General features: G+C 39.1%; 1 protein-coding gene across 1 annotated transcript; it reads right to left on the minus strand.

Moving 5' to 3' along the window:
• Nucleotides 1-1,806: 1,806 nt before the first annotated feature.
• LOC124602051 (40S ribosomal protein S21) lies at nucleotides 1,807-14,805 on the minus strand. The gene is made up of 5 exons (XM_047136292.1): nucleotides 14,726-14,805; nucleotides 14,553-14,631; nucleotides 14,262-14,397; nucleotides 1,960-2,015; nucleotides 1,807-1,872 (listed from the first exon to the last, which is right to left on the minus strand). The coding sequence occupies exons 2-5, from the start codon at nucleotides 14,600-14,602 to the stop codon at nucleotides 1,863-1,865; spliced, it is 252 nt and encodes an 83-aa protein (XP_046992248.1). The 5' UTR covers nucleotides 14,603-14,631; nucleotides 14,726-14,805; the 3' UTR covers nucleotides 1,807-1,862.
• Nucleotides 14,806-15,483: the final 678 nt, after the last annotated feature.

Consider the following 15,483-nt stretch of genomic DNA (forward strand, 5'->3'; position numbering starts at 1 on the left):
CTGAAAGATTTGAGAGATATCACTTCCATGTGAACATGGCTTAGTCACTGCAACAACCCAACAATTTTGTTCATAACAAATAGCAGTTTTCATGGTCAGAATTGGTGCATCTCTTGCAGAAATGATCAGTATAAGATATGTGATTTTACAGTTACCTCAGACACAGTCAATGACTTCACTACAAGAGACACCGTTTTGATGTGGATGCCAATCAACAAAAATCATCTGCAAAAGACCGAAGACATCACTGATATACCCCTAATTACCCTGTACCTTTTCATTTAAACATTACACGATGAACTTGATTTACATGCTGAATTACATTGATTTCTCATTGGTAACAGCCATAGTTAACTGGATATTTGTTTCTTTATACACACAAAGTATTGTTCCAAGGTGAAAACCAAGTACTGAAACACCATTAAGCCATTAGAAAAATTGGACATACTTTTTTCCTCACTTGAGCCCTTTATTTTCAAGTCCAGACAGTGTAATATGGGTGGGACTGTCATAAGACACATTCATGTACTGAATTCCTTTTGGTTTCCCCCTCAAAGAAAATTATTGTAGTTGGAACTTGTCAAATAAGTCAAAAGTTTGTCTGCTCTTGACTGAGTAAGTACAAGGTGATAAAGAGGCTTTGCAAAAGATTAAGTTACTAAATGTTCTCAACAATTTAAGGTGTGGTGACTCCCAAATTCAGTGCCTCACATCAAATGTTCGAGCCAATTGTTAATTTACATGAGGAACTGACACTGTCCTCTAAGGTTTTGTGAAACAACTATTAGCTGAATATGTTTAGTGCTGTACATGAGTTACTCAAGTTCTCAGAAACGGACCGTATGCCACATCACCTAGTACTCTTCCACTTTTAGTACAAACCAAGCATAAATTACCAGAATTTTCAATTTACTTTTTAGACATAAACCCAAAATATTTAAAACAGCAGCCATGGATGTACTCTATCTGCAGGGCACCTTTGTATAGCTGGAACAAGGCTGGTGCCTATTCTGAGAGACTGCATTTTTTCAGATATGAAATACTTAGCTGATTTTTCGGAACCTATTTTGGTGAAAAAAATTTGATTTTTGCGTATCTTACAACCTGATACATTCACTTGATAAATAGCTGGATTTCTTTTCTTACTCATATTGCCTTGCATCAAGTAAACCATTGTGCAAAATTTTAAAGATTTTTGCACAGGTACAAATGCACTGTGTTAACTTCTTGTATGGTCGATTTTAGCTCATACATCACGGAGAATGAATTATCAATGAGATATCGAAATTTTACTTATAATTCAGTACAAATAAATATCTTATTTCATTCTTGAGTCAATGGGTTTTATATTCAAAGGACAACCATACATGTGTCCATTCCAGCCTGCACATCGCATAACAATCATATCACAAGCTGTTCAGGATATCGAAACAATGTTTTTACGAAGTAATTCATCTGCAGCAGTGAGGGGTCAGCAGCTCATGATGCATACAGACGTCCACAGTGCTGTAGGAAAACCCAAGTGGAATTTGCACAAATGTCCACAGAAGCTGGGTAACGGCATGGTAGGAATTTTATACATGTCTACAGCAGTGAATGAATTATGTGCATCTGACGCCGACACTTATCCATTTACATACAATGACAGTGGCAGATAAAGCAAAAGTCAGTAATCCTTTCACTTCCCTTCCTGAACTATTACCTTCATGCAATTGTTCTCATTTGAAAAAAATTAAAGTTATTGGGCACCAACCACTTGAAAGCTAATAAAAAGACCTGAAGGACAGGAACAATAAGAGACATGTATTATTTAGGATAAAGTTTTTATTTTAGTACAAATTTGTAGAGACCAACATCAGGCATCAAAAGTTCCTGTAAATAACAAAGAGCACAGTATTAGTTAATGCAACAAACCCAAATTTACACATAGGTAATTAATGGGCTTAAATCAACACTTACTTTGCAAGAATGCCATCCTTTTTTGCAAGCCTTGCTATACAGTCATCAGACTCCCCCTATAAAGAAAGTAAATTACTTTGAAAACTGAAAAAGCAGGATGAAACAATTACATATGGACCAAACCAAAGTTGAAAAGCTAAGATCAGTTACAAAAGGTTAAACTGGCAACACAAAAGCATCAGTTACCACTTGTGGATATGGTGTTAAACTGGGATCATTATCATAAAGTAACCAGTTTTTTGGCACAACAGAAAACCTTGTGAAAGTACTTATGATGGTTACATATTTTATTGGAAAGATCGTTCAATGAAAATACTTTTTCATCAATACAATCAAATAATGGTATATTCATCTTTTCAGCTTACAGATACAGGCAACAGTTTGAGTAAGTCTTGTCTCTTAGAGGTAATAAAGCCAGCAACACAATATTCTTTAATTTATAAAGGCATATAATTAAACTGTGATATTCATACTGGTTCATTCATCAATCAACTGCCTAATATCATCCTGGTATTTCAGAAACAACATGCAGCACAAAACAAGCTAGTACAGTGATAAGATTATAGATTTGTATTCTGGTAGGCAGTTCCCAATCCCATTTGGCCAACCACACTAAGTTTTCTGTGGTTTTCAACAGCCAGGACAGTTCGTTTGAAAAGAATGTAGCCAACCTGCTTCCCTATTTGATTTTGTGCCCCATCTTGTATGAACACATTGCCAAAGGGACATTACACCATAACTTCCTTTCTTCTTACTATTCATTAGTTTAAAATAACACACCATGTAAAAAGCCAATTACTATACAGTTCCAGTGCAGATAGCTGATGTAGGTAGCCACTTATGTTCAGTTGTTAGAATAGGGCCATTTCATGCCAAGTAGTCAATTTGAAAAAAATTCCTGCTTGACCAGCATGGATTCTGCTCAAATTTTGTATGACCATTCATACATGCCCAATGAACATCAGTAAAGATTTACTTTCACCAATTTAATACTTGTAGAGAAGTACTCTTTTTATTTATTTTTTGACCCCATAGTGCAGCTATGAACAATGCAGCGATGGGTTTTTGGATACTTTGGAACAAATCTCCAGCTGTATTTTCTTGAAAGAAACAAACCTAGACATTTTTGTACGACTTTCTGCACTCTCTCAAACCGAACCACAAAAAGATTTTCTGAGCAATTTGCGTATGGATAATCTGAAGCAAAATCAGCTGAAAAACACTTTAAAAAATGGAGATAGTTATAAGCCTCCAGAAGCAACTGTGCAGTATATCTGAAACTTTGCATTTAATAACTTACCAATGTAAGGCCGTAGAATATAAAATTTCACTCTCCTGCTGCATTCCTGTAGCTGACAAATCGAGAGCAAAGTTTAAAATTTTTCTAAAAATGGCAATGGCAATTTTTGGCCCACTTTTACAAAGAAAGTGTCCTTTGGAAATTCTTTTAAAACATTTTCATTATAAAGGCCATGTTCCAAATCACTTAAAAAAATACATTAAGTTTTGAAGTGGGAGCATGTAAGGCCGTGGCCCTAAAATAGAACGACAACATGGAGCTGCATTGAAAATGGGCCCATATTCCGAAGATACTCCTTTCCACTATCTTATTATGTTCTTCAACTGCTTAATACTCACTGGGAAAGACAATGTCCTAATCACCAGGAAATGAGCTTGAGCCATTAACTGCAAGTCAGTCTTTTTTGTTTGTTTTTCTTTCGGACATCTATATAGCATTCAGCTCTACAACTTCTTTTTTTTTAAACAATGAAATTGATTGAGGAGTCCAATAAAAAAGTTTCCTCTTTTTGGGGCTAATAATTTGAGATGTGTTCCAGATGACATTCTACAGTAAATAAATGAAACCTAGCAAAATTTCAAGAAGCTTGAAGTAAACACAAGATTAGGAGCTTTGGCCTTTCACACTTTAGAAATCATCAGCTTGGAATCCTGCGTAAAGAAATCCTTTTCAGATTTGGAACATGTGGCGGATGTTACATGATTATCAGGTGTGGCCCGGAAGTCAATCAGGATGCTGGTTTTCTCACTTTAAAAGCAACCTGCAGTGGTTAAGCCATCATTATGGATCATACCACCACATTCCTAAAACTTTTTTTTGTGTGTACACAAGTGTTCCATATTAACCGCTAACTATGCTAACACACAGTACCATATACCTTAAACCAGAATTAAACTAGACATCGATAGTATTGCACAATAAAGAGACATAATAATTTCTTACAACATGAATCAATTTTAAAAGTGTCAGGAAGACTGCTGTGAACTTCGCCAAGATTCACACATGACAGTTGTGCAAGACCTGCAGCTGTTTATACGACGTGTGTTGCAGCTATTATGCTGCAAGTTTTCTACCATTGTCTCAAACATACTGGTAATATGCAGTTAAATTGTGAAATTTATAATCAGTTTACAGTTTGATTCTTTGGTTGTAGCAGAAAAACACGAGTCAGAATGAATCATGACAAAAGACACCTATTTTTTGAAGTTTTTCTAGTTGTGAATGGTGGGCTCCATGTTGTTCCCAAGTCATGCAGCGGCCGTAAGCCATAAAATTACCAAATATGCAGCAACCAGTCGCAAAATCTTTTTTTATTTATTCACTTTTGCAAATCTATTTCAACTGAATAACACAAAGTGTTTGACCTCTGCCTAAGACAGTATTAGTACTCAGGGAACATATTGGTTGAAAGCACTGATGATGGCTGCTGTTCAGTTGAAATCGATTTGCAAAAGTGAATAAATAAAACATGATTTTGCAACTGGTTGCTGCATATTTGGTAATTTTAAGTTTTCCTAGTTATCAAAACTTTTGATATTACTGTCCCCAAAAAAAACTAAACAACTGTAGATCATAAAAGATGTCAGATTTGTGGCCAGTGGAATATGGGTATATTTGTCATTTTAAGACCTTAATTGCAAAACGAAATAGTTTTTTTGGTGTTTAGAACAGGGTCTATCCAATAAAAGCAGTTTAAATGAGTTTGCAGAAAACACTTTTTGTGAAAGTGGTGAAAAATAGCCATTTTTTTTAGAATAACCAACATTACCCACAATTTTTACATTACTGGAAAGCAGTAGGAGAATGAAATTACACATTCTAAGACCTAGTAGTGATAAGTTGTTACACACAAGGTTTCAAGTGTAGCCTGCAATTAATTCAAGGTATATAGAAAGCTTAACTTCAATTTTTTTTGAGTGACTTTACTTCAAGTTATCCATACTCAAATCGCTCAGGAAACCTTTAGTTATTAAGCTATACAAGATTACCTTGTTTTGTTTCTTTCAAGAAAATATTACCAGAGATATTACACCTTAAAGTTGCCAAAAACTCTCAGGTGCATTGCCTATAGCTGTGCCAGGGTGTTGTATGACTATATCCCCGGAAGTATTGAATTAATGATCGTGAAACTTTACTTACGTTCAGTGGTGGCTACTGTGTAAGATCTCATGAACACCATAACTTTTGACATCTTGTGGACTTATTGGTTACTTTCCATGTAACATAGATACAGCAGCCTGAAATGTACGGCACTTAAATCCACCATGCTGTGTTACACTGCTGCGGAAATACGGAAGCGTCCGATCTAACCCGTCGGCTTTGACCCATGACGTCACAAATATAGCGGAAACGACAATTCCAATATGGCGGATATAGAAACGTTGCATACGTATCACAAAGACGAAAACACATAGAAAAACAACACACACAAAGGTTTCACAAGAACAATCTGCTAACATTGATAGCAAACAAAGATAATAATAAACAAGTGCTACTCGAGGCCAGGCAGGGGGGGGGCTGCGCACACCCCCCCCCCCCCCCCCCGACACCCCCCCCCCCCGCCAAAAAAAAGACTCCCAACCTAACCTCGTATTCAGGGCTACGCTACAGATCAATGTGTAGGTCAATCAAAAGATAAAAAAAAGAAAAAAATAATAAAAAAACAATATTGATTCATTAGACATAACAAGTAGCGACAAAACATATAGACCATAAAGATTGAACAATCTAATGGCAAACTGATAAAAGCCTCATAGACGACATTAAAACAAAAAGTACAGTAAAAAGGTAAACTATATATTACAGGCCCTAAAACTCCTACTAAGGTAACGTCAACGAGGCGACATCTACAAACACGCCACACTCACAAACCAAACTCCGCGCCGTAATGACGTCACACACCACAACACCCTTACGTCACGGGTCAAAGCCGACGCGTTAGATCGGATGTTTCTGTTGACCCCACTGCTGCTCCTCGACGCCCCATAAAACTAAGGATCAAGGCCACACACACACATTCAGTATGCACCTTTTAAGGAGCTTTTGCACAAGTGCAGCTGGCATGACAGGTAATTGCCTTATGGGTCAAATACATACAGATTTAATAAGCAACATGAACAGTTCATGTTGTGCACAGCTAGACCTTACCACTGAACTACAAGTTTATGACAGAGGAACTAGGTGGTAGCATTATCTCCATTTTCTTAGCATAAATCCTCCTAGATGATAGAACAATCCTCAGATATACCAATTCACACAGTATAGGATGTCAGTGTATGTTATAGCCATACTGAATAAAACACCAAAACTTATTTTGTGGGTTTCGGAATGTGTTAGAATATATTAAGTTTTGGATTTTATCATGTACTTACCCCATGATTTCTGAATAATTAATAAAAGGATAAAACCTTTCCCTGAAACACAATGATAAGAATATGCTTTTGGCATTGGAAATGGTTGTAATTGAAAAAACTCTTAGCATGACCAAGACTTTTCACAACTGAAAAAACAAGCACATGGTTTTTCTTTAGGAACTGACCATGTCAGTCATGCTGCAGTACAGTTTTCTATTTAATATGTACCAGCAGTGCACTGTAATGTGTATTACCATTAACTTTTACGTGTACTTTATGGAAGGACAGGACATTTCATTAGAGGAAAGTATGCCGTTTTCCTGATTTAAAAAATGAGACTTGGTGAGTAATAGTACTTTAATAATACAGTGTTAAATTTAGCCTGATTAAACAGCATTGCAAAAACTCTTACATTTTCTCTTTCTTGGCCTGAACTGTACTTGATTATGCACATAACAAGAAAATTCCTCAAAAACAATTCTTTACTTTGTCAGACAAGTTATACATATTATTCTTACCATTATTATCATTACTGATAGTTGCTGCAGTTGCATAAACTTGTTCAAATCACGTTATACAGAAGATGCTATTTCACACTTTTAAGTTCATCTGAATACAAAAATTGGTGAACACCCACAATGTATTCTCACAAGCTGCCACTGTGCTCATTGGAGACACTTCACTTGTTCATACAAAATTTAATAAAAATCAGTGATGGTCACACATGAGCCTCTAGACCACATGGCATCGAATGACCCAGTAACCATTTGTATTTGCATGTCCCACACCTCATCAGTCCAGTAAATCTGAAACGTTATGTTATTCCCTATGGAATGCCTTTGAAAAAGCTATAAATGCCCTCAGAAGACTCGCACTTGCGCTCAGAAAAATATTTGTTTAACAAAGCATTTGCTGAAACTGGAAATGCCACATATCACACAACACCCCTACCACACCAGTACCCCTCCAAATTTAAGCAGGTGATCCTCCTAAAATATGGGAGTTATTCCTGCTGAATCCTTCAAAAGTGCACTAAGAAAAATAGTTTCATACCTGAAATGAAAAACATCAGAACTTATGGCATTACAGAAGTGTTCGAATCCAGCTGTCTGGTCTGACCTATGATATCAGTATGGCGGACATGACTATTCTCAGCATTTTCAATATGTCGTCTACGACGTCACTACATACATTTAGCAACAACCACGAAAATACATATATTTATATATAAGACAGTAACATCACTCTTCAAAAATAAAATGAAATTAATGGCAAAACCACAAGAAAATCATGGAGAGTGGGGTTCAGGGTGAATACAAGCTAAAAAATCACCAAAATCCCAAAACACACAAAACAATGAAAAAATTTAACATATTCCACTACACCAACAAACTCCACAGGAATCCGACACTTTCCTTGACCTATACAGCTGAACCGCCACTGTCAATACCATGGAAACAACGCCTACAACTGTGAAAACTAGAATCTGCCATTTCCATTGACCATTATACGACAACCACATCTGACGATACCGAAATATCAATGCCTATAACTAAAACTATGATAATTGGAATCGGACATTTCCATTGACCTACACAGGTCAACCACAGCCGATGATACCAAGACACCAACACCCACAAGCACTACAAAAATTAGAATCAGGCATTTCCCCTCACCTATAAAACCCAACAACAACAAAAAAATACCAAAACCCAAAAATCAAACATCCCTACATAAATTAAAACACAACAAATACACAAAACACCACAGCTGGAGAAAAATAGCCCAAAAAATTAAAAAATTATTACCACCAACAAATTCCGGCATTGCAAACTCTTATCAGCCACCCCAAATAGACACACACACACACACACACACACACACACACACACACACACACACACACAAGAAATACCCAAACAATAAACCTCCCTAACCACCCACAACTTACCAAACACAAACCATCCACCTCACCCCCCCCCCAAAAAAACAAAAAACCGCCAACAAATGCAAACCAACCTGAAAATAAACGAAAATTAATCACATCTTACAAATCAACAACCGCAGCAAAAAGGCCCTCTACAATATAAAACATTCCCCTTCCCCCTGCCCACAACCCACCCACCTAAATCTACAACCCCCCTCCAACCTTCACATACCAAACCCCTCAACTAACCACACTCAGCCTGCACATCTTACCCACAGGGAAAAATAACACCTCCAAGGACACTTTTCTGCCAGCAATACTCATCTAAATGAGATTGCAGGTTAGAAGGGTGCCTCTTCTCCCCCCTCCAATTGGCTGATTTGAGGCCCCCCCCCCCCCCCAAAAAAACTCCTCTATTGTGATAATGTGTTTCATAATTTTTAAACTCTAAACTATGGCTCACAGCTAAATGATCAAAACCACTCTTCCCCAAAACCCAGTAAGAAGAAAAAGCATCTGAAACAGCATTCTCCCCCCCCTCCTCAATATATTCTTTAATCAACTCCACCAATTCTCTCTTAGTAGAGCTACCCAAGACCCCGAAAATACAGCATACCCACCCCATGAAATAACAGCCCCCCCCCAAACCAACCTGAGAACTACCTCTTTCCAAACTGTGACTCATTGATATCAACCAACACCCAACTTACCCCTATACTTAACATACTCAGAACACACATCCCTACAAAAAGAAAACAAGTCCAACAGTTCTCTCACTCCAATCTCATGTGCGGAAAAACTAATCAAGGACCTATAACAAAAACAGTACGTCAGCAAAACAATCTTTCTCACAGCCAACCTAGATTTATCAAACAGGTACCGCATCTAACGGCGCGCCAGACACTATCACGCTGATACCACCACACGTATGTCCCTGGTCCGAGATGCCGGTCCTCTGGTCAACTTCATGGTGTCGTGGCAAATACTACACTTCACAACCACAGCTATCAGTCCAAATAACTGGAGGAATTTAACAAGACAACTTGTCCTCCCCATCAACATAGAGCTGTTATATTACATCATCATATCCATACAAAACAGAAGCCACACAAACATCTTACTGCCGAACAGCAAACCAATAATACCTAACGAAATGCCAAACAACCAAAAAATTGACAAATCACTGAAAAAACTTCCAATTCTTAAGTTCCGAACTAGAAACACTGCCAACGACTTAACACATCCAACACCAAAGCTCAAATGACGATACAACACATTACACTCGGCAAACATTTTGGAAGGAGGTAGTATGGACCAAAACAAGAAAAAACTGTATTAATCAGAGGCCCTAAAATTCTTTCCTTAAAAGGTATGAGCACTCGTTCAATAGATGAAATATGTTGCACAGTAGTGAAGATTAATAAGTGCCTAAACCTATTAACGTAGTATTTTTGAACCCATGTTAACTGGATTTTTTGCTTCAAATAATCATTCCTGTCAAATGCCCAGGGATTCCCTTTATACAGAACATCACTGAACTTATTAGTTTTACAAAACAAACTACTATCGACACAAGAAAGGAAGTCGGTGCAGCTGGTAGGTATGTCAACTGGCACTGATGTTACTGCCTACACTTCCTCTGTATAAAAATCCACTGCAAAAATACACTCCTGGAAATGGAAAAAAGAACACATTGACACCGGTGTGTCAGACCCACCATACTTGCTCCGGACACTGCGAGAGGGCTGTACAAGCAGTGATCACACGCACGGCACAGCGGACACACCAGCAACCGCGGTGTTGGCCGTCGAATGGCGCTAGCTGCGCAGCATTTGTGCACCGCCGCCGTCAGTGTCAGCCAGTTTGCCGTGGCATACGGAGCTCCATCGCAGTCTTTAACACTGGTAGCATGCCGCGACAGCGTGGACGTGAACCGTATGTGCAGTTGACGGACTTTGAGCGAGGGCGTATAGTGGGCATGTGGGAGGCCGGGTGGACGTACCGCCGAATTGCTCAACACGTGGGGCGTGAGGTCTCCACAGTACATCGATGTTGTCGCCAGTGGTCGGCGGAAGGTGCACGTGCCCGTCGACCTGGGACCGGACCGCAGCGACGCACGGATGCACGCAAAGAACGTAGGATCCTACGCAGTGCCGTAGGGGACCGCACCGCCACTTCCCAGTAAATTAGGGACACTGTTGCTCCTGGGGTATCGGCGAGGACCATTCGCAACCGTCTCCATGAAGCTGGGCTACGGTCCCGCACACCGTTAGGCCGTCTTCCGCTCACGCCCCAACATCGTGCAGCCCGCCTCCAGTGGTGTCGCGATAGGCGTGAATGGAGGGACGAATGGAGACGTGTCGTCTTCAGCGATGAGAGTCGCTTCTGCCTTGGTGCCAATGATGGTCGTATGCATGTTTGGCGCCGTGCAGGTGAGCGCCACAATCAGGACTGCATACGACCGAGGCACACAGGGCCAACACCCGGCATCATGGTGTGGGGAGCGATCTCCTACACTGGCCGTACACCACTGGTGATCGTCGAGGGGACACTGAATAGTGCACGGTACATCCAAACCGTCATCGAACCCATCGTTCTACCATTCCTAGACCGGCAAGGGAACTTGCTGTTCCAACAGGACAATGCACGTCCGCATGTATCCCGTGCCACCCAACGTGCTCTAGAAGGTGTAAGTCAACTACCCTGGCCAGCAAGATCTCCGGATCTGTCCCCCATTGAGCATGTTTGGGACTGGATGAAGCGTCGTCTCACGCGGTCTGCACGTCCAGCATGAACGCTGGTCCAACTGAGGCGCCAGGTGGAAATGGCATGGAAAGCCGTTCCACAGGACTACATCCAGCATCTCTACGATCGTCTCCATGGGAGAATAGCAGCCTGCATTGCTGCGAAAGGTGGATATACACTGTACTAGTGCCGACATTGTGCATGCTCTGTTGCCTGTGTCTATGTGCCTGTGGTTCTGTCAGTGTGATCATGTGATGTATCTGACCCCAGGAATGTGTCAATAAAGTTTCCCCTTCCTGGGACAATGAATTCACGGTGTTCTTATTTCAATTTCCAGGAGTGTATTATTTCACCTTTCAGCACACTCTCTTACTGGAGCACCATAGCCTACGTGTAGAATTGGCACCAAGTAGTTATACGGCCTTTTAGGTTAATGTCAACCAATTTCCAGGCAAACCGTAATGGACACCTATAGTTAAGTACTTCATGAACACCTTCACTCACAGCAGCACATAAGGTTGCACAACTTTAGTGAGACTAACAGCACAAACTGGACAATGGAGACACCAAGTGCACTAAAACATCAATGTGGCATTTAACATGCAGTGTGTGGAGGGTGAAATTCAGACTGCAGGTAGCCCTGTGATATTTGCAGGGTTTTTTGTATCACAATTTGGTGCCCGTCAATCATGTCACCACAAACATAAACAGGATGTTATTCCAACACTCAAAGGACTGTGTTGTCCTCTCTGCTACATATTCATGAGGATGCTATGCACATTTCCAGCTCCCAAGGTAGCAATAACTATGTTTACAAAGCTGCAGAGATACAGCCCTGGTTTGACAAACACTCAAGCACCTCGTATCACACCTTGACTCACCCACTAAATCACTTCATCTTAAACCCTCAAAATTTCAGACTGCTCGTAACAGAGTAAAATGCACGAATCAATATCCCAAAAGTTTAGGTATGTTACCGGATCTAATCAATGAGTGGCTTCAGCTGAATGTGGCACACCTAGAGAAATTTTTGGATTATCTCACTGAACTGAGGCCATTATAAAGGCTAAAGGCTGTCTTACACATTACTAGCATTACATCTCTTAAGGCAACTTGTTGTACAGCATACAGATAAACTCTAGTGTCCGGTTCACTCATCTGCACTGAGTAATGTCATACATACGGCAAAGACGTTATGTATAGGCAATCTATGAAAGCAACTGATCCTGCTTGTGAACAAACAAAAGTAGCATACGATAAATTTACAATCATACTGACACAGTTATTTACTTAGTCATGAATTATATCAAAACGAACCGAATATAACGAAAATAATTAAGAACAAGAATTAAAAACAAATTTCCCAGTATAGTAAGAAGTAATTTCATAATTTATGTGACTAGAAAAGCACAGAGAACCTTTAAATTCCATTACAGTAAAGCAAATGGTGAAGTCGTACTGCTATAAAATTGTGCTAATTTTATATTAATTATTGAATTGAATGAGAGAAGTGCAGGAAAGTGGGAGTTTTGGGCAGGGAGAAACTAAAATGTATCTGAAAACTGGAAAGATTAAATGAATGATAGCAAATACGAAACAGTAGCAGAAAATATGGAGAACCTGACACTAAATTCTAAAAGAAAAGCCAGTTCATGATAAAAAAAAAACCATTATATATAGGTCAATTCTAGTTACCAATTTCAACATTAATTACTCGTTTGCAGTAGTTCAGTGAGCAATTACAAATTTAGAAATCTTATAAGCCTACATTTTACTGCACACATGCTGAAAAAATGATGGCTAGAATCGTTAACTAGAATTTATCTATATGGGAAGCCACTTCTATTTACTGATCCAACCTTTGGATGGTGGACTACGTATTTGTAAGATTGTAGGATTTCTGTATTTCTTACTGATCTCAGAACTACTACGAAAAACTAATAAATTATGTGGGCTTTCTTTTTCATGGTAATGAAGATGGTAATACCATATGTGGAATTCCTGTAACACTTTAGACCACACACTTTTTGTTAGAACGATCTAAATAGAGAATCCTGGAATGGTTCGACTCTGTACCATAACCAGAATTATTCTAGGCCTATATAGATCAATTCCGGATAGCGATTCCAATATTTGTTAGACACTACTGTTCGTCAGTTTTCGTTATTTGTTAACTCGTCCAGTTAGATTTATAATCAGTATTAAAAGTTAAGTTAAGCCTATTCACAATATGACTTCACTACGCGCTGTACTGGACTTACAGGTTCATTGAACTTTTCTTACTCGCATAAATTGCGATAATTTATTACAGACATGTATACTTCTCTTTTTCCTTTCTTATTTGTTTCCGTTACCTTTAACTCTTGTCGGTACAATTGGGGGCTAAGTAATTGATCACTTCAACTGTAAGTGTAACTTTATCGTGCGCTACATCCGTTTACGAGTATGACCAGCTGCTTTCAAAGCGTTTCGGACGTCATTGCTCAAAGCCGACGATTGGAATCGGACGCTAGAATTGACCCCAGCATACCACTGAACTCAATAATACAAATGAAGGAATGTTACAGCTTAACAACGTATCAACAAAGTCATTAAACACAATTCAAAAGCTTGGATCACGCGCAGGAATTAGACGTGTCCTTTCCAAAGGCATCTATCATTTACCTCATGTGATTTATAGAAAATATTCAAACTGAACTCTGAGGTCCTGATAAAATTATCTCAGGTGAGACTATCAAAAAGCAATATAATGGCGAGAATTTCATAGGTGCGATTGGGAGGGGGTTCCATGATGTGAAGTAAATAGTCCTATAATTTAATTTAACAAATCAACAACCGTTCTCAGTGTAACTTAGATGCATGAAACAAAAGGGACGGAACTCCCATACAAACAATTTCTTCAACAAGCTAATTCCTAAATTAAAATTAGCTTGGGTTGTCACTGACAGATCTAAAATAAACCTGTCTGCTCACTCACCATTCTTCGTATGGCACCACATATTGCGTACATTTTTGTAGTGTCCGTCATACGTCCCGTAGCTGGATCTACATCAGCAATATTAATCTGTATAGACGCATGATCCTTTGCGTGAATAATGCGGTTGCTGGCGGAACTGCACAAAATGTACGAAAACAATTGCATAACAAAGAAAATACTCAGTAACTATGCAAATTCCATATGGCTGAATTGTTATTTAGCTTGCAACATAACTAATCAAATACAGGATTTGAACACACTATCCTGCTGAAAACCACGTGGTAATATTACCATTTCCGAGGGCGATACAAGTCGACAAACTCTCCTGCGTCGTTTTCCATAACTACGGTTGGTTGAATCAGTTATTTACCTGAAAAGAAAAACTTTTTGTATCACTACCTTTCAAATTAAGTACCAAAAGTCGCCAACAAATGACCACAATTTGCAAACGAAACTAAACATACCACACACTCCTTCCACAAAGCAACAGCCAAAGAACAACGGACTTGAAACAAAGAGACTCCAAAGCACACGCGCGACATCAAAGATATCGAGTACCATATCCAAAATTCGTACTATCTATGAAATCTGAGTTCCAGTATTTTCAATTACTTATTTGACATTGCTTATACTGAATGAAGGCCATTACGTTGGCCATCACGCCAATTAACTCGCTTAGCATAATACCACACGGTGAAAGTCAGTTTATGAGAACTATCCGTCAGTAGTTGATCTGTGACGGTGCTACCGACAACTCTGATGACACAAGCACTAACATTACATTTCAAGACGCCTAATATAAAGAAAAGCACAACAGGAAGACTACAGTACCGGCGCCTCTTTTTTTACAACTGAAGCATTACGATTTGTGATACAACTTAATAACATCGCAAGTGACTAAAATTCGGTTAGCTATCATACTGTATCAATATCTGTGGACTGAGCACTCAGATGCGTAGAACGAAAATTCTGTCCGCAACACTCCCCTACATATCAAGTCACGTGATATTCGGACAGTGCATTTTAGCCCGTAGAGCGTTTAGCGAGGGTTGAGTACATTCTAATCAGCTACATATGTATCACCTTTAGAAATACTGTGAACCTTTGTACACACGTTTTACAATTTGATACCAGGTACTGAAGCTGACTTACAGATGTGAAGAGCAATGGTGTTGTGCTTTTGTGCCAGTGTATCATAGCTCAGATTCCTCTTTATTTACGG

The sequence above is a fragment of the Schistocerca americana genome, chromosome 1, assembly GCF_021461395.2.
Source record: "Schistocerca americana isolate TAMUIC-IGC-003095 chromosome 1, iqSchAmer2.1, whole genome shotgun sequence".
NCBI lineage: Eukaryota > Metazoa > Arthropoda > Insecta > Orthoptera > Acrididae > Schistocerca > Schistocerca americana.